Source organism: Heteronotia binoei, chromosome 1 (assembly GCF_032191835.1).
Source record: "Heteronotia binoei isolate CCM8104 ecotype False Entrance Well chromosome 1, APGP_CSIRO_Hbin_v1, whole genome shotgun sequence".
Taxonomy (NCBI): Eukaryota; Metazoa; Chordata; class Lepidosauria; order Squamata; family Gekkonidae; genus Heteronotia; species Heteronotia binoei.
Window position 1 is genome coordinate 282,717,128 of NC_083223.1, and position 27,137 is coordinate 282,744,264.

Genomic DNA, 27,137 nt, shown 5'->3' on the forward strand with positions numbered 1-27,137 from the left:
TCCAACAGGGCTTCTCTTATGTTCTTATGTGACACAGAGTGTTGGACTGGAGGGGCCACTGGCCTGATCCAACAGGGCTTCTCTTATGTTCTTATGTGACACAGAGTGTTGGACTGGAGGGGCCACTGGCCTGATCCAACAGGGCTTCTCTTATGTTCTTATGTGACACAGAGTGTTGGACTGGAGGGGCCACTGGCCTGATCCAACAGGGCTTCTCTTATGTTCTTATGTGACACAGAGTGTTGGACTGGAGGGGCCACTGGCCTGATCCAACAGGGCTTCTCTTATGTTCTTATGTGACACAGAGTGTTGGACTGGAGGGGCCACTGGCCTGATCCAACAGGGCTTCTCTTATGTTCTTATGTGACACAGAGTGTTGGACTGGAGGGGCCACTGGCCTGATCCAACAGGGCTTCTCTTATGTTCTTATGTGACACAGAGTGTTGGACTGGAGGGGCCACTGGCCTGATCCAACAGGGCTTCTCTTATGTTCTTATGTGACACAGAGGGCTGGACTGGAGGGGCCACTGGCCTGATCCAACAGGGCTTCTCTTATGTTACACAGAGTGTTGGACTGGATGAGCCATTGGCCTGATCCAACATGACTTCTCTTATGCTTTTATGTGACACAGACTGTTGGACTGGATGGGCCACTGGCCTGATCCAACATGGCATCTCTTATGCTTTTATGTGACACAGAGTGTTGGACTAGATGGGCCACTGGCCTGATCCAACATGGCTTCTCTTATGTTTTTATGTGACACAGTGTTGGACTGGAAGGGCCATTGGCCTGATCCAACATAGCTTCTCTTATGTTCTTATGTGACACAGAGTGTTGAACTGGAGGGGCCACTGGCCTGATCCAACATGGCTTCTCTTATGTTCTTATGTGACACAGAGTGTTGGACTGGAGGGGCCACTGGCCTGATCCAACATGGCTTCTCTTATGTTCTTATGTGACACCGAGTGTTGGACTGGAGGGGCCACTGGCCTGATCCAACATGGCTTCTCTTATGTTCTTATGTGACACAGAGCGTTGGACTGGATGGGCCATTGGCCTGATCCAACATGGCCTCTCTTATGTTCTTATGTTGCACAGAGTGTTGGACTGGATGGGCCACTGGCCTGATCCAACATGGCTTCTCTTATGTTCTTCTGTGACACAGAGTGTTGGACTGGATGGGCCATTGGCCTGATCCAACATGGCCTCTCTTATGTTCTTATGAGACACAGAGTGATGGACTGGAGGGGCCACTGGCCTGATCCAACATGACTTCTCTTATGTGACACAGAGTGATGGACTGGAGGGGCCACTGGCCTGATCCAACATGGCTTCTCTTATGTTCTTATGAGACACAGAATGTTGGGCTGGATGGGCCACTGGCCTGATCCAACATGGCTTCTCTTATGTTCTTATGAGACACAGAGTGATGGACTGGAGGGGCCACTGGCCTGATCCAACATGGCTTCTCTTATGTTCTTATGAGACACAGAGTGTTGGACTGGAGGGGCCATTGGCCTGATCCAACATGGCTTCTCTTATGTTCTTATGAGACACAGAGTATTGGACTGGACGGGCCACTGGCCTGATCCAACATGGCTTCTCTTATGTTCTTATGAGCCGCTCTGAGATTCAGAGTGGAGGGTGGGATATAAATCCAATATCTTCTTCTTCATCATCATCATCATCTTCTTCTAATGCCCTAAACTCCCTGTACCCCATGCTCTCTCTCCCTCTCCTCTACAGGAAGTGTGACTCCACAAGATGGAATTGTGGCCGTGGGTTGTCCTGGCATATGCCGTGTTGGCATCTGCAAGCTGGCAGAAGGATCCCATGCTGGACAGCCACTGGGAACTTTGGAAGAAAAAATACAGCAAGGAATACCGAAATGAGGTAAGGGCACAGGCTGTAGTCCTCGCTTTCTCCCTCTCCCAAAAGACTAGAACTGGAGGGCATTCAAAGAAGCTGACGGGCAGCAGGTTCTGGAAGGAAGGAAAGGAAGTACTACCTATAGGGTTTCCAATCCCCAGGTGGGGGCAGGGGATCCCCCGGTTTGGAGGCCCTCCCCCTGCTTCAGGGTCGTCAGAAAGCGGGGGGAGGGGAGGGAAATGTCTGCTGGGAACTCTATTATTCCCTATGGGGATTTATTCCCATAGAAAATCATGGAGAATTGATCTGTGGGTATCTGGGGCTCTGGGGGGGGGGCTGTTTTTTGAGGTAGAGGCACCAGATTTTTAGTATAGCATGTAGTGCCTCTCCTCAAAATACCCCCCCAAGTTTCAAAAAGATTGGACCAGGGGGTCCAATTCTATGAGCCCCCAAAGAAGGTGTCCATGTTGTAGACACTCGCTGTAGTTAAGTCAGGAGGTATTTGGGGTATCAAAGGTCAATTTAGAAGTATTGTTGTCTCCAGGACTATGACTGGGAAAGATGCTTGAACCATTTCAAATTAGACTTTGTAGGGCTGAGTTAGTGAGAGTAAAACCAAGACAGGTCTATAGAGACCGCCGGGCAATATGAGGAAAAAAGAACACCTGGGGAGCCACAATCAATTTTAGGAGTACCAGGTGAAGCTTTTTAACCAGGTCAGACAGCTCTCAGCAGCTAGCAGCTGGCTGCGTAAGAAGAGGCAAGAGAATAGAGACAGGAATTGGTACAGAGTTGTAATTGTCTCACTGAAAAACTGGTCTTAGGGACAATCAGAGCTCAAAAAAGTTTGCACACCATGCAGGTGAACATCTGCTTCAAGAGGGGACTGGATGAACATATGGAGCAGAGATCCATCTGTGGTTATCAGCCACAAGGGATCATGGGAACACTCTGTCTGGGGCAGTGATGCTCTGGCTTCTTGGTGCTTTGGGGGGGGAGAGCAACTGTGGGAGTCCTTCTAGAGCCCTGGCCCTGTTGGTGGACCTCCTGGTGGCCTGGTTTTGGGCCGCTCTGTGACACAGTGTTGGACTGTATGAGCCATTGGCTTGATCCAACATGACTTCTCTTGTGTTTTTATGTTTATATGTTTAGGTTTGGAACCCTTTCCCTATAAAGAAAGGTTAAAACGCTTGGGGCTCCTTAGAACAGATAAAAGGAAGTCCTTCTTCACCCAAAGGGTGATTAACATGTGGAATTCACTGCCACAGAAGGTGGCGGCGGCTACAAGCACAGCCAGCTTCAAGAGGGGATTGGATAAAAATATGGAGCAGAGGTCCATCAGTGGCTATTAGTCACAGCATATTATTGGAACTGTCTGGGACAGTGATGCTCTGTATTCTTGGTGCTTGGGGGGGGGGTGCAAAGTGGAAGGGCTTCTTGACCCACTTGTGAACCTTCTGATGGCACTTGGCGGGGGGGGGGGCAGGGTTTGGCCACTGTGTGCCACAGAGTGTTGGACTGGAGGGGCCATTGGCCTGATCCAACATAGCTTCTCTTATGTTCTTATGAGACACAGAGTGTTGGAATGGATGGGCCATTGGCCTGATCCAACATGGCTTCTCTTCTGTTCTTATGTGTGTCACAGAGTGTTGGACTGGATGGGCCATTGGCCTGATCCAACATGGCTTCTCTTCTGTTCTTATGTGTGACACAGAGTGTTGGACTGGAGGGGCCACTGGCCTGATTCAACATGGCTTCTCTTATGTTCTTATGTGACACAGAGTGTTGGAATGGATGGGCCACTGGCCTGATCCAACATGGCTTCTCTTATGTTCTTATGTGACTCAGAGTGTTGGACTGGATGGGCCACTGGCCTGATCCAACATGGCTTCTGTTATGTTCTTATGTGACTCAGAGTGTTGGACTGGATGTGCCATTGGCCTGATCCAACATGGCTTCTCTTATGTTCTTAGTTATGTCTGGGGCAGTGATGCTGTGTCTTCTTGGTGCTTGGGGCGGGGGGGCAAGAGTGGGAGGGCTTCTGAAGTCCTGACACTGCTGGTGGACCTCTTGATGGCTCCTGGGTTTTGGCTGCTGTGTGACACAATGTGTAGGACTGGATGGGGCATTGGTCTGATCCAACATGACTTCTCTTGTATTCTTATGACCAAAAATATATCTTCAGGGTTTCTGGAGGATTAAGACTTAAACACAAATGGTTTTCTTAACATTTTCTTCCGTTTTGTATGCTAACCAGGGGCTTCTGCTTTGATTTCTAGAAAGAGGAAGAGAATCGCCGTATTACTTGGGAAAAGAACTTGAAATTGATCACTTTGCATAATCTTGAACGCTCTCTGGGACTGCATTCCTTCGAGCTTGGCATGAATCATCTTGGCGATATGGTTAGTAAACCTGTGTTATATAGCAGGGGTGGTCAATGGTAGCTCTCCAGATGTTTTTTGCCTGCAACTCCCATCAGCCCCAGCCAGCATGGCCAATGGCTGGGGCTGATGGGAGTTAAGAACATAAGAGAAGCCATGTTGGATCAGGCCAATGGCCCCTCCAGTCCAACACTCTGTGTCACACAGTGGCCAATATATGTGTGTGTGTGTGTGTATACACACACACACACAAAAACATATACATACATACATGCACGCACACACACACAAACACACATATATATTTATACACACTGTGGCTAATAGCCACTGATGGACCTCTGCTCCATATTTTTATCCAGTCCCCTCTTAAAGCTGCCTATGCTTGTAGTCGCCACCTCCTGTGGCAGTGAATTCCACATGTTAATCACCCTTTGGGTTAGGGTTGCCAAGTCCAATTCAAGAAATATCTGGGGACTTTGGGGGTAGAGCCAGGAGACTTTGGGGGTGGAGCCAGGAGACATTAGTGGTGGAGCCAAAATCAAGGCTGTGACAAGCATAATTGAACTCCAAAGGGAGTTCTGGCCATCACATTTAAAGGGACGGCACACCTTTTCAATTCCTTCCTTCCATAGGAAATAATGAAGGATAGGGGCACCTTCTTTTGGGGCTCATAGAATTGGATCCCCTGGTCCAATCCTTTTGAAACTTTGTGGGTATTTTGGGGAGAGGGACTAGATACTATACTGAAAATTTGGTGCCTCTACCACAAAAAATAGCTCCCCCCCCCAGAGCCCCAGATACCCGCGGATCAATTCTCCATGATTTTCTATGGGAATAAATCTCCATAGGGAATAACAGAGTTCCCAGCAGACATTCCCCTTCCCTCCCCCTGCTTTCTGACGACCCTGAAGCGGGGAGGGGGGGCCTCCAAACCGGGGGATCCCCATGCCCCCACCTGGGGATTATACAACACACAGAGAGTAACACGGCAAAAGGACAAAAAAAAATCATAACCCACTGTGAAAAACAGCTTCTATTATCAAATTATACAAGGTCAACAAACTTAAACATGCTCATACACAAATTCCACCATCATAAATTACAAAACAACCATAACTTTTAGTCCTTAATAGAAAAGGAAGCATTAGCACCAAGAGTCCTCCTTTTCATCCTGTGGTAAAACTTCCCATCTCATTCCATGCAATGCTGGTGTAGTACTCCAGATGTTTAATGTTTGTCCACAGATGCAGCCAATAATCCAAGTTTCCAAGGACAAGGTCGTACTGAACCCTTGTTTCGTGTGAGCTTCTTCAAGCTGCAGTAAGCCTTTTCAAGCTGCAAAAATCCTCTTAGCAATTTCTCTTAAGTGTTAGGCCAAACAGCCAGCATGTTTGAAGGAACACATGGATGAGTGTGTTTAAGTTTGTTGACCTTGTATAATTTGATAATAGAAGCTGCTTTTCATGGTGGGTTATGTACCTTTGTTGTTTTTTTCCCACCTGGGGATTGGCTATCCTACTTTGGGTGAAGAAGGACTTCCTTTTATCCGTTCTAACCCGACTGCTCAGCAATTTCATCGAATGCCCACGAGTTCTTGTATTGTGAGAAAGGGAGAAAAGTCCTTCTTTCTCTATTTTCTCCATTAAATGCATTATCTTGTCAACCTCTATCATGTCACCCCGCAGTCGACGTTTCTCCAAGCTAAAGAGTCCCAAGCGTTTCAACCTTTCTTCATAGGGAAAGTGCTCCAGCCCTTTAATCATTCTAGTTGCCCTTCTCTGGACTTTCTCCAATGCTATAATATCCTTTTTGAGGTGCGGTGACCAGAATTGCACACAGTACTCCAAATGGGATGGCACCATCGATTTATACAGGGGCATCTGTGTCACACAGCGGCCAATGTACGTGTGTAGGCAAAAAACATCTGGAGAGCTACCGTTGGCCGCCCCTGTTAGGCCCCCAAAGTACCCTTCCATGTAGGGTTACCAGCTCCAGATTTTGAGGGGTGGAGCCTGAGGAAAAGTAGGACTTCACTTGAGTATGATGTTATGGAGTCCATGTTCCACCCTTGCCCTGTTCTATATAGCCTCATTTTGAATACTGTGTACAGTTCTGGTCACAGTTTCTGCAAGAGGGCATTGCAGAGCTCAAAAAAGTGCAGAGGAGGGAAACTAAGAAAGGGGCTGGAGCACCTTCCCTGCGAGGAAAGGATGTAGCCTGGATATTCGCAGTTTAGAAAAGAGACAACTAAGGAGGGTTGGGGGGACCATAGTACCATAGAGATTCCCTCCCAAATGGCTGGAGCATCTGGGAAAACCAGAGAATTTTCCCAGAAGCTCCTAGAGCAGCCAGCGCATGACGTCACTTGCGAGGGGATCCCCCCACCTGCCCACTACAGGCCAGCAGGTTCGGGACCTCTAGGGCGGGAGAAGCCCTGCCCCACCCGGGAGCCTAACAACCCTACTCTGGTGGATGAGTTTTGGCCACTGTGTGACACAAAGTGTTGGGCTGGATGGGCTACTGGCCTGATCCAACATGGCTTCTCTTCTGTTCTTATGCTCTGTATTCTTGGTGCTTGGGAGGGGCAACAATGTGAGGACTTCTAGTGTCCTGGCCCCACTGATGGACCTCCTGATGGCACCTGGGATTTGGCTCCTGTGTGACACAGAATGTTGGACTGGATGGGCCATTGGCCTGATCCAACATGGCTTCTCTTATGTTCTTATGAGACACAGAGTGTTGGACTGGATGGGCCATTGGCCTGATCCAACATGGCTTCTCTTATGTTCTTATGTGACACAGAGTGTTGGACTGGATGGGCCATTGGCCTGATCCAACATGGCTTCTCTTATGTTCTTATGAGACACAGAGTGTTGGACTGGAGGGGCCATTGGCCTGATCCAACATGGCTTCTCTTATGTTCTTATGTGACACAGAGTGTTGGACTGGATGGGCCATTGGCCTGATCCAACATGGCTTCTTTTATGTTCTTATGAGACACAGAATGTTGGACTGGATGGGCCATTGGCCTGATCCAACATGGCTTCTTTTATGTTCTTATGTGATACAGAGTGCTGGACTGGAGGGGCCACTGGCCTGATCCAACATGGCTTCTCTTATGTTCTTATGTGACCCAGAGTGTTGGACTGGATGGACCATTGGCCTGATCCAACAGGGCTTCTTTTATGTTCTTATAATGAAAACTAGAATAATTTTTTTTAAAGTCATTTTTAAAAAAATCTATGCTCTTTTACGTAGACCAGCGAGGAAGTAACTACTCAGCTCACTGGACTGAGAATTCCTGACTCGTGGAAACAGAATTCTACCTATTTCAAGTCAAATCCAGGGGTAGGAATCCCTGATTCCATAGATTGGAGGGAGAAAGGATGCGTCACGGAGGTGAAGTTCCAGGTAAGAAAGTCTTCTTGGTTTATGCTTTTCCGCAGAGACATCCTTTCTGGCTTCACTGTATCTGAAAGCCTCTCTCTTCCAGGGGGGCTGCGGTTCCTGCTGGGCCTTCAGTGCCGTCGGGGCTCTGGAATGCCAGTGGAAACTCAGAACCGGACAATTGATCTCTCTGAGTCCACAGAACCTCGTGGACTGCTCCAGTATGTATGGGAACCACGGCTGCAATGGAGGCTTCATGACCTCCGCTTTCCAATATATCATCGATAACAAAGGTATCGACTCAGAAGCATCCTACCCGTACACAGCCCAGGTTGGTATCATTCGATAAGAACATCAGAAAAACCATGTCAGATCAGGCCAATGGCCCATCCAGTCCAACACTCTGTGTCCCAAAATGGCTAAAACCCAGGTGCCCTCAGGAGGTCCACAAGCAAGGCCAGAATCCCAGAAGCCCTCCCACTGTGCCCCCCCCAGCACCAAAAAGATAGAGCATCAGTGCTTCAGGCAGACTGTTCCATCTATATCTTGTGGCTAATAGCCACTCATGGACCTCTGCTCCTGAGAACATAAGAGAAGCCATATTGGATCAGGCCAAGGGCCCATCCAGCCCAACACTCTGTGTCACACAGGAGCCAAATCCCAGGTGTCATCAGGAGGTTCATCAGTGGGGCCAGGACACTAGAAGTCCTCACATTGTTGCCCCTCCCAAGCATCAAGAATACAAAGCATAAGAACATAAGAGAAGCCATGTTGGATCAGGCCAGTGGCCCATCCAGTCCAACACTCTGTGTCACACAGTGGCCAAAAAACAACACCACCACCAAGTGCCGTCAGGAGGTCCATCAGTGAGGCCAGGACACTAGAAGTCCTTACATTGTTGCCCCTCCCAAGCACCAAGAATACAGAGCAGAAGAACATAAGAGAAGCCATGTTGGATCAGGCCAATGGCCCCTCCAGTCCAACTTTCTGTGTCACATAAGAACATAAGAGAAGCCATGTTGGATCAGGCCAATGGCCCACCCAGTCCAACACTCTGTGTCACACAGTGGCCAAAAAAACCCACGTGCCATCATGAGGTCCATCAGTGGGGCCGGGACACTAGAAATCCTCACATTGTTGCCCCTCCCAAGCACCAAGAATACAGAGCAGAAGAACATCAGAGAAGCCATGTTGGATCAGCCCAGCACTCTGTGTCACACAGTGGCCAAAACCCATCCACCAGCAGTAGGGTTGTTAGGCTCCCGGGTGGGGCAGGGCTTCTCCCGCCCTAGAGGTCCCGAACCTGCTGGCCCGTAGTGGGCAGGCGGGGAGATCCCCTCGCAAGTGACGTCGTATGCTGGCCGCTCTAGGAGCTTCTGGGAAAATTCTCTGGTTTTCCCAGATGCTCTAGCCATTTGGGAGGGAAACTCTATGGCACTATGGTCCCCCCCAACCCTCCTTAGTTGTCTCTTTTCTAAACTGCGAATATCCAGGCTACATCCTTTCCTCGCAGGGAAGGTGCTCCAGCCCCTTTCCTAGTCTCCCTCCTCTGCACTTTTTTGAGCTCTGCAATGCCCTCTTGCAGAAACTGTGACCAGAACTGTACACAGTATTCAAAATGAGGCTCTATAGAACAGGGCAGTGGTGTTGAACTCATTCGTTATGAAGGCCAAATCTGACATAAATTAGGCCTTGCTAGGCTGAGCCATGTTGGATTGGGCTGGGCCATGTGTGTACCTATTTATGACTAGGCAGTAGAGATAGAAACTTTATAAAGGACATAGACAAACAAGTGTTTTTTTTTTAAAAAAAAAACCCTTAAAACATGCTTAAAACATTAGCACTTGTTGATCTTAAAGGTACTTTCTTTGTATCTCTCCCATAGGACCCAGGGAACTGGGCAAAGGAAGCTCTGACTCTTTCCTGCCTTCCCCAGGGGACCAGGAGGGGAGGAGCTTCAGCCAATAGAAGGAAGAGAGGCTTGGCTCAATAGCTCTGCTGTGTGATTGAGAGAGCCTGGCAAAGCAACTTTTCCCTCTCCCCAAGGAAGGAGCCTCAGCCAATTGAGAAAATAGAAGCTTTGCTCTTTAGCTCCTGTGTGATTGAGCAAGCCTTGCAAAGCAAGCTGTGATGCAGAAGGAAGCAAGAGAGAGGGAGAAGGAAGCAGATGACAGCCAGTTGCGTGGGGGCCTGATAGGAGCCTGACTCGGCCCCCGGGCCACATGTTTGACACCCTGGTATAGGGAGTAATAGTTTAAAAAGCAAAACGGGTTTCATGTTTTTGTCTCACTGCTTTTAAGGATTATAAAACAAAAATCAAATCACACACACAATCTCATCTAATCTTCTTCTGAGACTTCCGCCCACAGAAATCTGATTTGCCTATTACGGTAGTAGATGATTTCTAGTAAAATATCACTCTTTTTCTAAATCTGCTCTGTCGTAATCATCTGATGAATATCTAGATAAGTGATTGGTTCTTAACTAAATGTGAGAGAATCTTCACGAGTGCAAATAAGCCAACCAACCAGCGCACATGAGTTAAATCTGACCTAGCAAGATAAAGCCAATCGCAACTCTTGACCGCTATTAAAAAGCAGTTTAACTTTTCTATAACCTGCTCAACTAACTCTCAAAGATTAAAGTTACCTGAGGCAAGATTTCAATGACAATTGAAGAGCGCCTGAACTGAATCAGGAAAAAGCGGGTGAAGTAAGAGTTATTGCTAGAAGGTGAATAAGGAAAAGAGACTTGCGTTTGCCACTGCAAAAACAGGATAACCATGAAATGCTACATGTTTATAAATATTTAAAATGTAAAATAAGATAGGAACTTGAAATAGTATGAAGTGGGTTGCTGCATTGGTCCGAAGCAGCAGAATAAACAATGGCTGATTTCGCCCTGACCTTTTACTGGCGCGACCACCCTCCTCACGCCGGCGGATCTGCAGGGATTTCGCACCAGAAGCGCCGGCACAGCCAAAAGAGCCGGCAACTTCCGTCCCGAAGCCAGCTCAAACGGAAACCGCCAAGAAGCAGGAAAACGTTTGAGCTGGCTTCGCGACGGAAGTTGCCGGCTCTTTTGGCTGCGCCGGTGCTTCTGGTGCGAAATCCCTGCAGATCCGCCGGCGTGAGGAGGGTGGTCGCGCCAGTAAAAGGTCAGGGCGAAAACGCCCTTTGAGTCCAGTGGCACCTTTAAGACCAACAAAGTTTTATTCTGGGTAGAAGCTTTTGTGCATGCGTAAGAAGAAGAAGAAGAAGATTTTGGATTTATATCCCAGCCTATACTCTGAATCTCAGAGCGGTCACAATCTCCTCTACCTTCCCCCTACCCCACAACAAACACCCTGTGAGGTGGGTGGGGCTGAGAGTGCTTTTACAGCAGCTGCCCTTTCAAGGACAGCCTCTACGAAACCTATGGCTGACCCAAGGCCATCTCAGCAGGTGCAAGTGGAGGAGTGGGGAATCAAACCCGGTTCTCCCAGATAAGAGAGCTCTGGCTGACCCAAGGCCATTCCAGCAGCTGCAAGTGGAGGAGTGGGGAATCAACCCGGTTCTCCCAGATAAGAGAGCTCTGGCTGACCCAAGGCCATTCCAGCAGGTGCAAGTGGAGGAGTGGGGAATCAACCCGGTTCTCCCAGATAAGAGAGCTATGGCTGACCCAAGGCCATTCCAGCAGGTGCAAGTGGAGGAGTGGGGAATCAACCCGGTTCTCCCAGATAAGAGAGCTATGGCTGACCCAAGGCCATTCCAGCAGGTGCAAGTGGAGGAGTGGGGAATCAACCCGGTTCTCCCAGATAAGAGAGCTATGGCTGACCCAAGGCCATTCCAGCAACTGCAAGTGGAGGAGTGGGGAATCAACCCGGTTCTCCCAGATAAGAGAGCTATGGCTGACCCAAGGCCATTCCAGCAGCTGCAAGTGGAGGAGTGGGGAATCAACCCGGTTCTCCCAGATAAGAGAGCTCTGGCTGACCCAAGGCCATTCCAGCAGGTGCAAGTGGAGGAGTGGGGAATCAACCCGGTTCTCCCAGATAAGAGAGCTATGGCTGACCCAAGGCCATTCCAGCAGGTGCAAGTGGAGGAGTGGGGAATCAACCCGGTTCTCCCAGATAAGAGAGCTATGGCTGACCCAAGGCCATTCCAGCAGGTGCAAGTGGAGGAGTGGGGAATCAACCCGGTTCTCCCAGATTAGAGAGCTATGGCTGACCCAAGGCCATTCCAGCAACTGCAAGTGGAGGAGTGGGGAATCAACCCGGTTCTCCCAGATAAGAGAGCTCTGGCTGACCCAAGACCATTCCAGCAGCTGCAAGGGGAGGAGAGGGGAATCAAACCCAGTTCTCCCAGATAAGAGAGCTCTGGCTGACCCAAGGCCATTCCAGCAACTGCAAGTGGAGGAGTGGGGAATCAACCCGGTTCTCCCAGATAAGAGAGCTATGGCTGACCCAAGGCCATTCCAGCAGGTGCAAGTGGAGGAGTGGGGAATCAACCCGGTTCTCCCAGATAAGAGAGCTATGGCTGACCCAAGGCCATTCCAGCAACTGCAAGTGGAGGAGTGGGGAATCAACCCGGTTCTCCCAGATAAGAGAGCTATGGCTGACCCAAGGCCATTCCAGCAGCTGCAAATGGAGGAGTGGGGAATCAACCCGGTTCTCCCAGATAAGAGAGCTCTGGCTGACCCAAGGCCATTCCAACAGCTGAAAGTGGAGGAGTGGGGAATCAACCCGGTTCTCCCAGATAAGAGAGCTCTGGCTGACCCAAGGCCATTCCAGCAGCTGCAAGTGGAGGAGTGGGGAATCAAGCTCGGTTCTCCCAGATAAGAGAGCCCTGGCTGACCCAAGTCCATTCCAGCAGCTGCAAGTGGAAGAGTGGGGAATCAAACCCGGTTCTCCCAGATAAGAGAGCTCTGGCTGACCCAAGGCCATTCCAACAGCTGAAAGTGGAGGAGTGGGGAATCTACCCGGTTCTCCCAGATAAGAGAGCTCTGGCTGACCCAAGGCCATTCCAGCAGCTGCAAGTGGAGGAGTGGGGAATCAAGCTCGGTTCTCCCAGATAAGAGAGCCCTGGCTGACCCAAGTCCATTCCAGCAGCTGCAAGTGGAGGAGTGGGGAATCTACCCGGTTCTCCCAGATAAGAGAGCTATGGCTGACCCAAGGCCATTCCAGCAGCTGCAAATGGAGGAGTGGGGAATCAACCCGGTTCTCCCAGATAAGAGAGCCCTGGCTGACCCAAGTCCATTCCAGCAGCTGCAAGTGGAGGAGTGGGGAATCAAACCCGGTTCTCCCAGATAAGAGAGCTCTGGCTGACCGAAGGCCATTCCAGCAGGTGCAAGTGGAGGAGTGGGGAATCAAACCCGGTTCTCCCAGATAAGAGAGCTCTGGCTGACCCAAGGCCATTCCAGCAGGTGCAAGCGGAGGAGTGAGGAATCAAACCCGGTTCTCCCAGATAAGAGAGCTATGGCTGACCCAAGGCCATCTCAGCAGGTGCAAGCGGAGGAGTGGGGAATCAAACCCGGTTCTCCCAGATAAGAGTCCACGCACTTATCTACTACACCAAACTGGCTCGGTAAGTGTGTATATACTTGAAAGCCGATAACTAGAATAAAACTTTGTTGGCACATGAAAGCTTATACTCAGAATGAAACTTTGTTGGTCTTAAAGGTGCCACAGAATTCAAACATTGTTCTGAATTTTTTTTTTTTTACAATTTAAAAATTTTATTGAGTATTTTTATATTTAAACAATATACAAACAAGTACTTTTACAATATGTATATATATTCATGGGAAGGGCGGGATCTAAATCATAAATAAATAAAAATAAATGAATATATATAGCCTTTTTCTCTTTACATAAACAAAACAAAACAAAAAACAAAAACCACACTATATAAACCTCTAACTTAACAAAAACCAGTGACCTATAAAATATATGTCACTGTTAACCTGTTAACCCATAACACATATCTAATAAAACTTTAGAAAGCGAAGAGTTACCTCTTTCTTAGCTCATTGCCTAATTGTTATATGGTATTCCATTGCAGAGTTAGTAAATCATAATGCTTAGGTATTTGGAGGGAATTTTCCCAATAATCGTCTCATTGTTATTTATATATTCAAGGAAAAGGGTCCATTTTTCAATGAACCAATCTCCAGCTCTATCATTATCTTGCAGCAAAATATTAGTAGTCAGCTTGTCTTGAATTAATATATCCCAGATTTTGTTAAACCAAGAGTTTAAATTAGGCACATTTGATTTTTTTCCAACAATTAGCAATAACAATTTTTTTTCTGCACATGAAAGCTCATACCCAGAATTAAACTTTGTTGGTCTTAAAGGTGCCAGACTTTGTTAAAATAGTATGGCGTTACTTTGCCAGTAAAATGACAGGGACAAAACTCAGGCCTTTGGCAGAGCACAAGAAAGTGTTTCTAGGGTTTTTTTCAACTCCACCTGCACCTGCTGGTGTGACCTTGGATCAGTCACAACTCTCTCAGAGGTGTTCTGCTTAAGAGCAGTTTCTGTCAGAGCTCTCTCAGCCCCATCTACCTCACAGGGTGTCTGTTGTGGGGAGGGGAAGGGAAAGGAGATTGTAATGCACTCTAAGACTCCGAGGGAAGGGTGAGGGATAAATCCAATCTCTTCCTTCTCTTTGAACATATATGAACATATGAAGCTGCCTTATACTGAATCAGACACTTGGTCCATCAAAGTCAGTCTTGTCTACACAGACTGGCAGCGGCTCTCCAGGGTCTCAAGCTGAGGTTTTTCACACCTATTTGCGTGGACCCTTTTTTGGAGATGCCGGGGATTGAACCTGGGACCTTCTGCTTCCCAAGCAGATGCTCTACCACTGAGCCACCGTCCCTCCTTCTCTCAAGCCACAGCCTCAAAAACAATTTTGAAAAGTAACTAAAAAAATTAAGTGGGAAGAAGATGGATATGTGGTTCTGTGACCAAAAGGTCTGACATTCTCGAAGCCACTGAGATGTCCCTTGTTTTGTCTGATCTCTGTTTTTCCAGGCGGGACCGTGTCGTTATAACCTGAGCGCGCGAGCGGCCACTTGCTCTAAATACGTTGAGCTGCCGTCTTCTAATGAAGCCGCCTTGAAGGTGGCCGTCGGTACTGCGGGCCCCGTGTCCGTCGCTGTCGATGCAACTAAAGAAACATTCTTTCTGTATAAATCAGGTGAGTCTTAACGTGCTCAACAAAAACGCTTGAGGCTCTTTAGCTTGGAGAAACGTCGACTGCGGGGTGACATGATAGAGGTTTACAAGATTATGCACGGGATGGAGAAGGCAGAGAAAGAAGTACTTTTCTCCCTTTCTCACAATACGAGAACTCGAGGGCATTCGACGAAATTGCTGAGCAGTCGGACTAAAATGGAGAAAAGGAAGGACTAGAACGAATAAAAGGAAGTATTTCTTCACCCAAAAGGTGATTAACATGTGGAATTCACTGCCACAAGAAGTGGTGGTGGCTACAAGCATAGCCAGCTTCAAGAGGGGATTGGATAAACATCTGGAGCAGAGGTCCATCAGTGGCTATTACCCACAGTGTGTGTGTATATATATATATTTCGCCACTGTGTGACACAGAGTGTTGGACTGTATGGGCCATTGGCCTGATCCAACATGGCTTCTCTTATGTTCTTATTTGACAAAGAGTCTTGGACTGCATGGGCCATTTGCCTGATCCAGCATGGCTTCTCTTATGTTCTTATGTTCTTATTTTCACGGCAAGCTTTTTACAAGGTGGTTTGCCCTTGCCTTCCCCAGTCACCCACACTTTACCCTCAGCAAGCAGGGTACTCATTTGACCGACCTCGGAAGGAGTCAACCTTGAGCCGGCTACCTGAACCCAGCTTCCGCTGAGATCGAACTCAGGTCGTGAGCAGAGTCTGGGACAAGTGATGTTCTGTATTCTTGGTGCTTGGGGGGGGCACAGTGGGGGGGCTTCTAGTGGCCTGGTCCCACTGATGGGTCTCCTGATGGCACCTGGCTTTTTTGGCCACTGTGTGACACAGAGTGTTGGACTGGATGGGCCACTGGCCTGATCCAACAGGGCTTCTCTTATGCTCTTATGTCTGGGGCAAGGATGCTCTGTATTCTTGGTGCTTGGGGGGGGCACAGTGGGGGGGACTTCTAGTGTCCTGGTCCATTGATGGACCTTCTGACGGCACCTGGGGTTTTTTGGCCACTGTGTGACACAAAGTGTTGGACTGGATGGGCCACTGGCCTGATACAACATGGCTTCTCTTATGTTCTTATGTCTGGGGCAGTGATGCTCTGTATTATTGGTGCTTTGTGGGGGGGCATAATGGGAGAGCTTCTAGTGTCCTGATGGACCTCCTGATGGCGCCTGGGTTTTTTGGCCACTGTGTGACGCAGAGTGTTGGACTGGATGGGCCATTGGCCTGCTCCAACATGGCTTCTCTTATGTTCTTTAAGATGTATTTATTTGCTTCAATGATACGCCGCCTTTGGGCACCCAAAGCGGCTTACATGATTCCCCTCTCTTGCATTTCATCCACACAACAACCCTGTGAGGTAGGTGAGGCTGAGAACATAGACTAGCCCCAGGTCACCCATGGCAGAGGGAAGGATTTGAACCTGGGTCTCCCGGATCCTAGTCCGACACCCTTGACCGCTCCACCCCGCTGGCTCTCACACTCTTAATCACTGCATGGTTTCCGCAGTGTTGCAGCAACCTGGAGGGAAGAATGTCTTGCCTCTTTAGGAATAGCAAGACTGAACCCCGAAGGGAGTTCTGGCCATCACATCGAAAGGGACTGATTTCCTTTTAAATGCCTTCCCTGCATTGGAAATAATGAAGGATAGGGGCACCATCTTTTGGGGCTCAAAGAGCCTCCGATACAATCTTTTTGAAACTTGGGGCGCCCAAGCTTCGGGAGCCCCCGATCCAATCTTTTTGAAACTTGGGGGTCCAGAAGCTATGCTGAAAATTTGTTGCCTCTACTTCAAAAAGAAGAGCCCCGTGGCACAGAGTGGTAACGCTGCAGTCCTAAGCTCTGCTCACGACCTGAGTTCGATCCCCGGCAGAAGCTGGGTTTTCAGGTAGCCGGCTCAAGGTTGACTCAGCCTTCCATCCTTTCGAGGTCGGTCGAAGGAGTCCTCAGCTTGCTGGGGGTGGGGGAAGTGTAGATGACTGGGGAAGGTAAAGGCAAACCACCCTATAAAAAGTGTGCTGTGAAAACGTTGTGAGAGCAACGTCACCCCAGAGTCGGAAACAGCTTGCATAGGGAATTCAAAAAACAGTCTTTCCAAACCGTGATACCCACGAATCAACTCTCCAATATACCCTATGGAGACCAGTCTCTGTAGGGTATAATGGAGTGCCCAGCAGATATTCACCCCCCCTGCTTTCTGATAAGCCTGAAGAGGGGAGGGCCCCTCCAAACTATGGGATCCCCTGTCCCCAACTGGGGACTGGCAGTCCTTACACATACATACAATAACCTTTGCAACCTGCTGTAAAACTGTTCCTTAGAGAAGCAACCTCTGGGCTGATTCAATTTACTGTAGTAGTGGTCTCTTTGTACGTTTTAACATTTCTGTTTTTCACTTTCCGGAAAATCGTAGAAGTGAGGTAAAGATCACGATACAGGTTTCGTTATGCCCCTGCAATATATCTGGCTGCCAGCATATGAAATTTTTAAAAAGGATATATTTTATACCGCTAACAGCTTTTAAAGTAATAGGACAAAGTTTATTGGAATTTATTGTAGAAAGTTCCAAAGTTTATTGGAATGTATTGTAGAAGAAATACCGTCGCCACGGAACAACGGTACGATGGACGCCGCCGAGATCTTAGCACCAAACTAATTGGATGGTTTTAATTAGATGGTTTTAATGTAGGATAATAATATGTTTATATGAGTTGTAATATGTTTTATATACACCTTGTTTTAGCTGTTGAAATGTAGCATACTATGTTATGCCATGTGAGACGCCCTGAGCCTTCTCCGGCGGGGAGGGCGGGATACAAACTAAAGAGTATTATTATTATTATTATTATGACCAACAAAGTTTCATTCTGGGTATAAGAGGGAGAAGTAGAAAGAAAGCAACGTTAACTTTAAATGCATTCTCCAAGTCACTGACTGGCTTGTCTTGGAGAATAAGAATAAGAATTGCAGATTTATACCCTGCCCTTCTCTCTGAATCGAAGACTCAGAGCGGCTCACAATCGCCCATATCCTCTCTCCCCCCACAACAGACACCCTGTGAGGTGGGTGGGGCTGAGAGGGCTCTCCCAGCAGCTGCCCTTTCAAGGACAACCTCTGCCAGAGCTCTGACCCAAGGCCATTCCAGCAGGTGCAAGTGGAGGAGTGGGGAATCAAACCCGGTTCTCCCAGATAAGAGTCCGCACACTTAACCACTACACCAAACTGGCTCTCTTCCTCTCCCACAACAGACCCCCTGTGAGGTGGGTGGTGCTGAGACGGCTCTCCCAGCAGCTGCCCTTTCAAGGACAACCTCTGCCAGAGCTATGGCTGACCCAAGGCCATTCCAGCAGGTGCAAGTGGAGGAGTGGGGAATCAAACCCGGTTCTCCCGGATAAGAGTCCGCACACTTAACCACTACACCAAACTGGCTCTCTTCCTCTCCCACAACAGACCCCCTGTGAGGTGGGTGGGGCTGAGAGGGCTCTCCCAGCAGCTGCCCTTTCAAGGACAACCTCTGTGAGAGCTACAGCTGAGCCGAGGCCATTCCAGCAGCTGCAGGTGGAGGAGTGGAGAATCAAACCCGGTTCTCCCAGATAAGAGTCCATGCACTTCATCATTACACCAAACTGGTTCAGTGATTTAAAGATTTAAAGAGATTTAAGTGATTTAAAGTGATTTGAAGTGATTTAAAGAGAGAAATGCCTTCTCCAAACCAGCCGATGAGGCAGTGGGGACTTAGAGCTACACAATATGTGTGAAAGAGCCACATGTAACTCCCGAGTCAAAGGTCTGGCCACCCCTATTCTCTCGTTTCAGACTGACATGGCTACTCACTTGAAGGTTTTAAAGCCAGCCATTCCGTAGAAGCAGATTAACACGACGCTCTGTTTTAAAATGTAGGAGTATATGATGATCCAAGCTGCTCCCAGGACGTGAATCATGGTGTTCTCGTGGTGGGATATGGGACGCTGGACGGCAAGGACTACTGGCTTGTGAAGAACAGGTAAGAAAAACGTCCTGCCAGGAAATCCTTCGCTCTCCAGTCAACAGATATATCAGTGCCCATCCGGTCTGAGAAACTCAGAGCAAACGCAGGTTATTATACTCTAGAATGAGAAATCATTCAGAGGACATCGGTCAGGGAGTCCCTGTGGAGATCCGGGCCCTACCTAAGCTACTGCCATTTTGTAGGGCCTGCAACACAGAGCTGTTACGCTGCGCCTGTGGTTGAGGCAGCGGGCGTCCTATCATTCCATCATTTGGCCTCCCTTGTGGCGACATCGCGCTTTATTACAGTGTTATCTTATTGTCATTACCATCGTTTAAGGTGGGCTTCCAGCTGGCTATTGATACGCTGCGCCCTGTCCACCGGTGGTGCGTTTTATTCATTGTTTTTACTGTTAATTTTAATATGGTGTTTTTAACTTTGATACGTAGGGTTTTTTAAAAATTGTTATTATAATATGTTGCGATCTGCCTTGAGCCCGTTTACAGGAAAAGGCGGAATATAACCCTACTAAATAAATAAATAAATTGTAAGAAGCTGTTGCCGTCTGCTAAGGTTGCCAACTCCAAATTGGGGATGGAGCCTGGGTAGAATCCTAGAATCATAGAGTTGGAAGGGACCTCTAGGGTCATCTAGTCCAACCCCCTGTGCAATGCAGGAAACTCACAAAGATGATATTGGATTTATATCCCGCCCTCCACTCCGAAGAGTCTCAGAGCGGCTCACAATCTCCTTTCCCTTCCTTCCCCACAACAGACACCCTGTGAGGTAGATGAAGATATTGGATTTATATCCCGCCCTCCACTCCGAAGAGTCTCAGAGCAGCTCACAATCTCCTTTCCCTTCCTTCCCCACAACAGACACCCTGTGAGGTAGATGAAGATATTGGATAAATAAATAAAATTTAGATGAAGATATTGGTAGATGAAGCTATTGGATAAATAAATAAAATTTATATCCCGCCCTCCACTCAGAAGAGTCTCAGAGCGGCTCACAATCTCCTTTCCCTTCCTTCCCCACAACAGACACCCTGTGAGGTAGATGAAGATATTGGATAAATAAATAAAATTTAGATGAAGATATTGGTAGATGAAGCTATTGGATAAATAAATAAAATTTATATCCCGCCCTCCACTCAGAAGAGTCTCAGAGCGGCTCACAATCTCCTTTCCCTTCCTTCCCCACAACAGACACCCTGTGAGGTAGATGAAGATATTGGCTTTATATCCCGCCCTCCACTCCGAAGAGTCTCAGAGCAGCTCACAATCTCCTTTCCCTTCCTTCCCCACAACAGACACCCTGTGAGGTAGATGAAGATATTGGATAAATAAATAAAATTTAGATGAAGATATTGGTAGATGAAGCTATTGGATAAATAAATAAAATTTATATCCCGCCCTCCACTCAGAAGAGTCTCAGAGCGGCTCACAATCTCCTTTCCCTTCCTTCCCCACAACAGACACCCTGTGAGGTAGATGAAGATATTGGATTTATATCCCGCCCTCCACTCCGAAGAGTCTCAGAGCAGCTCACAATCTCCTTTCCCTTCCTTCCCCACAACAGACACCCTGTGAGGTAGATGAAGATATTGGATAAATAAATAAAATTTAGATGAAGATATTGGTAGATGAAGCTATTGGATAAATAAATAAAATTTATATCCCGCCCTCCACTCAGAAGAGTCTCAGAGCGGCTCACAATCTCCTTTCCCTTCCTTCCCCACAACAGACACCCTGTGAGGTAGATGAAGATATTGGATTTATATCCCACCCTCCACTCCGAAGAGTCTCAGAGCAGCTCATAATCTCCTTTCCCTTCCTTCCCCACAACAGACATCCTGTGAGGTAGATGAAGATATTGGATTTATATCCCGCCCTCCATTCCGAAGAGTCTCAGAGCGACTCTCAATCTCCTTTCCCTTCCTCCCCCACAACAGACACCCTGTGAGGTAGATGAAGATATTGGATTTATATCCCGCCCTCCATTCCGAAGAGTCTCAGAGCGACTCTCAATCTCCTTTCCCTTCCTCCCCCACAACAGACACCCTGTGAGGTAGATGAAGATACTGGATTTATATCCCGCCCTCCATTCCGAAGAGTCTCAGAGCGACTCTCAATCTCCTTTCCCTTCCTTCCCCACAACAGACACCCTGTGAGGTAGATGAAGATATTGGATAAATAAATAAAATTTAGATGAAGATATTGGTAGATGAAGCTATTGGATAAATAAATAAAATTTATATCCCGCCCTCCACTCAGAAGAGTCTCAGAGCGGCTCACAATCTCCTTTCCCTTCCTTCCCCACAACAGACACCCTGTGAGGTAGATGAAGATATTGGATTTATATCCCACCCTCCACTCCGAAGAGTCTCAGAGCAGCTCATAATCTCCTTTCCCTTCCTTCCCCACAACAGACATCCTGTGAGGTGGGTGGGGCTGAGAGGGCTCTCACAGCAGCTGCCCTTTCAAGGACAACCTCTGCCAGAGCTATGGCTAACCCAAGGCCATTCCAGCAAGTGGAGGAGTGGGGAATCAAACCCGGTTCTCCCAGATAAGAGTCCACACACTTCACCACTACACCAAACACCTCCCCCTAAATTCACAGGATCTTCATTGCTGTCAGATGGCCATCTAGCCTCTGTTGAAAAACCTCCAAGGAAGGAGAGCCCACCACCTCCCAAGGAGGAAGCCTGTTCCACTGAGGAACCGCTCTAACAATCAAGAAGTTCATAGAATCCTAGAGTTGGAAGGGACCTCCAGGGTCATCTAGTCCAACCCCCTGTGCAATGCAGGAAACTCACAAATCCCTCCCCCTAAATTCACAGGATCTTCATTGCTGTCAGAGGGCCATCTAGCCTCTGTTGAAAACCTCCAAGGAAGGAGAGCCCACCACCTCCCGAGGAGGAAGCCTGTTCCAATGAGAAATCGCTCTAACCGTCAGGAAGCTCTTCCTAATGTTGAGCCGGAAACTTTTGATTTAATTTCAACCCATTGGTTCTGGTCCTACCTTCTGGGGCAACAGAAAACAATTCCACACCATCCTCTCTAGGACAGCCCTTCAAGTACTTGAAGATGGTGATCATATCACCTCTCAGCTGCCTCCTCTCCAGGCTAAGAACATAAGAGAAGCCATGTTGGATCAGGCCAATGGCCCATCCAGTCCAACACTTTGTGTCACACAGTGGCCAATATATATATGTGTATATACACACACACACACACACACACACATATATACATACTAATAGCCACTGATGGACCTCTGCTGCATATTTTTATCCAATCGCCTCTTGAAGCTGGCTATGCTTGTAGCTGCCACCACCTCTTGTGGCAGTGAATTCCACATGTTAATCACCCTTTGGGTGAAGAAGGACTTCCTTTTATCTGTTTTAACCTGACTGCTCAGCAATTTCATTGAATGCCCACGAGTTCTTGTATTGTGAGAAAGGGAGAAAAGGACTTATTTCTCTACTTTCTCCATCCCATGCATAATCTTGTCAACCTCTCTCATGTCACCCCGCAATGAAGATCCTGTGAATTTAGGGGGAGGTGTTTGTGAGTTTCCTGCATTGTGCAGGGGGTTGGACTAGATGACTCTGGAGGTCCCTTCCAACTCTATGATTCTATGATTTTTATGATTCTATGATATGATAAGTTTTTATGATTCTATGATATGATAAGTTAAAAATTCCAAGTTATACAGAACTTTGTTGGATGAAGTAGCATCAAGTAGATTAATTTCATATATAATAAAATTCTACTATACATAAAGTACTATGGTATATATAACATTGTGGGCCATCTTATTTAGCATTTAATATAACGTCCAGTTCACCAATCAATCAACAGATCAATAAATAAATAAACAAATAAATAAATAACTTATTAAGGATAAATTAACTGGTAATTGGGCTAGAATTTTTGACTCTTAAGCTAAGAATAATGCCTTGCTCCATCCCAAGTCAAGCAAAAGGGAATATTTAAAGAAAAAGAGAAAAAGGGGATAGCGTAAGTTATAAAGAATTATAGTGAGAGAAACTGAAGGTAAGTTAATAGGTAAGATGTTTTTAGAACCAGAAACGGAAGCCATTTTTCTTCAAAAGATGTGACCTTGGGGTAAATGTCGGACAAGGAAAGCTGTGCCATGATTTTCTCCGTTATTAAAATGTCCCAGATTTTTGCAAACCAGAGTTCAAGTGGGGGTAAGATGTTGGCTTTCCACAGAGATGCTATAGCCGTTTTAGCAGCTCTAAGGAGACTTTCAATCAATTCGCAAAAAAACTTTGTAATCTTCAGAGTTTGCCAGGATTGCAAAAAAAAAAAAAGATTTCAGGAGAGGGTGGGATGCTGTAACCAGTAATGTGCTTAATGTGTTCAAGAATCTGCTTCCAGAAAGCTTCTATTCATCGGCATTGCCACCAGCAATGTGCAAATGTACCGACATTCCTGCAGCCTTCCGTTTCTGGAACATACTGAATCTAAAAACATCTTACCTTCAATTTCTCTCACTATAATGGAATACAATGAGGAAATTGAAGCCAGTCTTTTGGGGCTTAAGTACCATTGGGTTAAAATCTTGAAGTTCTGGAGCTTCATCCTGCAAGCATCTTTGGCTTCCTTCCTTCCTTCCTTCCTTCCTTCCTTCCTTCCTTCCTTCCTTCCTTCCTTCCTTCCTTCCTTCCTTCCTTCCTTCCTTCCTTCCTTCCTTCCTTTTCTTTCTTCAAATTTATATCCTGCCCTCCGCTAATGGATGCAGGGTGGCTAAAACAGTTAACACATAAAATATTAAAACAGAGTATACAATAAAATCATTTCCAAACATTTTTCAGTCATTAAGTCCAAGATGCACATCGATATTCTGATTATTTCGATGTTTCTTGCACATAGGGTTGACCAAGTCCCATGCGGCCTACAGCGGGGGACTGTTTTCGCGCGTGCAAAGCATGGGCGGTGCAATGACGTCACCCGCGAGTGATGTCGCCACGCCAGGCGACATCGCGTGCTGGCCACTCTAGGCATTTCTACAAAAAAGCTCTGTGTGAAACAATGGTGATGTCCGGGGGTATGGCTTAATATGCAAATTAGTTTCTGCTGGGTTTTTTCATCATTATCATGGTCCTTCTTCTTCTTCTTCTTCTTCTTCTTCTTCTTTTGTATTTGCTATGTGGGTGAAATAGTGTTTAGTGAACATTTAGAGGCACCAGAAGAAAGAATTCTTTGCTGATATTGGATATGAATATTAACACTTCTCCTGACATCACAATCTTTATTTTATTCCAACAGCTGGGGAGTACATTTCGGCGATCAAGGATATATCCGGATTGCACGGAACCACGGGAATCGGTGTGGCATTGCCTCGTACGGCTGCTACCCAGTTGTTTAGAGAGGCATGCCATCTCTGCAGTTGGTTCCCCCTCCCCCCCCACACACAAAAAAGTGAAGCCTGAAGGATTGGTCTTCAGGGCAAGATCTGCCCTGTCAGCTCCACCTGGTAGATCTGAGACCAGCAACCCAAATAATGGTTTGTCTTGGTTTAGCTCAGTATCTGCTAGGCGTCCCGGGGGTGTTGTGAGGCCGGATCAGCTAATAACGTCTTAGTCCCGCTTTGAATGAGAGTAGTTTTCTGTAATTGCTAAGTATTATCACTGCTTCCACCTCAAAGGGTTTCATATTAAAAGCTGTGTTCAGTGGAAGAAACACTTTTCCCCGTTTAGGGAACCATCAAATGGTTCCACACACTCAACCATGTATGTTCTGCTATCTGGCAAAATTCCAAAGGGACAGAAGTAGTAATTTTGGATTTTAAAGATTTTTCATGTAGTGCCAGATGTGGAAGGATTTTTTTTTTAAATTTATGCGGTTTGTCTTCTTTTCCCTTCCTTTAATCCAGAGTTTTTCAACCGCCTTTGATTCTGTAAGCGTGCCCCCAGAGAATCATGACATTTTACTATCACTCACCTGAGAGACTTCAGATTTTCCCTTGTTTTCTGAATTTTATAATTGTTCAATAAATTACTTATTAACAGTTTTAACAGATTTTTTCTTTCTTTTGGGAGGGCACAGGGAGATGGAGTATTGGGGCTTCATAGAATCATAAAGTTGGAAGGGACCTCCAGAGTCATCTAGTCTAACACCCTGCGCAAAGCTGAAAACTCACAAACACCTCCCCCTAAATTCACAGGATCCTCATTGCTGTCAGATGGCCATCTAGCCTCTGTTTAAAAACCTCCAAGGAAGGAGAACCCACCACCTCCCGAGGAGGAAGCCTGTTCCACTGAGGAACTGCTCCAACAGTCAGGAAGTTCTTCCTAATGCTGAGCCAGAAAATCTTTTGATTTAATGCCAACCCACTGGTTCTGGTCCTACCATCTGGGGCCACAGAAAACAATTCCACACCATCCTCTAGATGACAGCCCTTCAAGTACTTGAAGATGGTGATCCTATCACCTCTCAGCCGCCTCCTCTCCAGGCTAGACATCCCCAGCTCCTTCAACCTTTCCTCATAGGACTTGGTCTCCAGACCCCTCACCATCTTCACTGCCACAGGAAGTGTTGGCAGTCACAAGCGTAGACAACTTCAAGAGGGGGCTGGGTAAACATATGGAGTGGAGGTCCATCAGTGGCTATGAGCCACAAGGTATAGATGGAACACTATTATTTTGGGGCAGTGATGCTCTGTCAGTTTGGTGTAGTGGTTAAGTGCATGGACTCTTATCCGGGAGAACTGGGTTTGATTTCCTACTCCTCTGCTTGCAGCTGCTGCAATGGCCTTGGGTGAGCCATAGCTCTTGCAGAGCTGTCCTTGAAAGGGCACCTTCTGGGAGAGCTCTCTCAGCCCCACCTACCTCACAGGGTGTCTGTTGTGTGTGTTGGAGGGGAGGTAAAGGAGATTGTGAGCCACTCTGAGACTCTGAGATTCAGAGTATAGGGTGGGGTATAAATCCAAGATCTTTGTCTTCCTCTTGGTGCTTGTGGAGCAACAGTGGGAGGGCTTCTGGAGTTCTGATCTTGCCTGTAGATCTGATGGACCCTGGGTTTTGGCGGCCACTGTGTGACACAGAGTGTTGAACTGGAGGGGCCATTGCCCTGATCCAACATGGCTTCTCTTATGTTCTTATGTGTGACACAGAGTGTTGGACTGGAGGGGCCATTGGCCTGATCCAACATGGCTTCTCTCATGTTCTTATGTGACACAGAGTGTTAAACTGGATGGGCCAGTGGCCTGATCCAACATGGCTTCTCATGTTCTAGGGATATAACAACATGGATGGTCCTGGTTTTTTTGTTTTAAAGGTTGGTGTTTGTTGAAGCATATAGTATATGAAGAAGATATTGGATTTATATCCCGCCCTCCACTTTGAATCTCAGAGTCTCAGAGCGGTTCACAATCTCCTTTATCTTCTTCCCCCACAACAGACACCCTCTGAGGTGGGTGGGGCTGAGAGAGCTCTCCCAGAAGCTGCCCTTTCAAGGACAACCTCTGCCAGCGCTATGGCTGACCCAAGGCCATTCCAGCAGCTGCAAGCAGAGAAGTGGGGAATCAAACCCGGTTTTCCCAGATAAGAGTCCGCACACTTAATCACTACACCAAACTGGCTCTAATAGCAGCAGTTTTCCTTTCTGAAGAAGCTTGCATGAAGTGCTCATCCCCTGCCACAAATTTTGCCACAAATTTAGTTAGTCTTTAAGGTACAACTGGACACTTGCACTTTTCTATTTCTTCAAATGCATTCTCGTTGTTCCTCAGTCGAGGCCATATTTTAGGTGCCCAAAAACCAGCATTTCCAAGGCATGCTTGAAAATTACAGACTGCGTATAATAAGCACGAGTTTTGTGGCACTAAAGGATTGAACGATATTATAATCTGGTTCAAGCATTTGGGGACCTGAACTCGCTTCTGCAAATGCCACGAGTGAGCCTCATTACACAGACACTTTGTGGAGGAGGAAGTACAGAAGAACAGAGCTTCCTACATAAAATTCAGCGTTTGGATCCATGCAAGGCTCATAAGAAACAAGTCCTAGCAGTCTGCAAAAGATTATGCCAGAATAAAACGTAGCTTGCCTTAAACGTAGCTTGCCTGATGACAGTAAATTGTTCAGGGTGGTGAGAACCAGAGAGGATTGTGAGGAACTCCAAAGGGATCTGTTGAGGCTGGGTGAGTGGGCGTCAACGTGGCAGATGAGGTTCAATGTGGCCAAGTGCAAAGTAATGCACATTGGGGCCAAGAATCCCAGCTACAAATACAAGTTGATGGGGTGTGAACTGGCAGAGACTGACCAAGAGAGAGACCTTGGGGTCGTGGT

General features: G+C 47.2%; 1 protein-coding gene across 1 annotated transcript; it reads left to right on the forward strand.

Moving 5' to 3' along the window:
• Positions 1–1,751: 1,751 nt before the first annotated feature.
• On the forward strand, positions 1,752–24,859 carry LOC132588893 (cathepsin S-like). Its single transcript, XM_060261357.1, has 7 exons — positions 1,752–1,894; positions 4,150–4,272; positions 7,513–7,665; positions 7,748–7,972; positions 14,660–14,825; positions 18,727–18,829; positions 24,115–24,859. Exons 1-7 carry the CDS (start codon positions 1,766–1,768, stop codon positions 24,212–24,214), a joined length of 999 nt encoding a protein of 332 aa, XP_060117340.1. The 5' UTR covers positions 1,752–1,765; the 3' UTR covers positions 24,215–24,859.
• Positions 24,860–27,137: the final 2,278 nt, after the last annotated feature.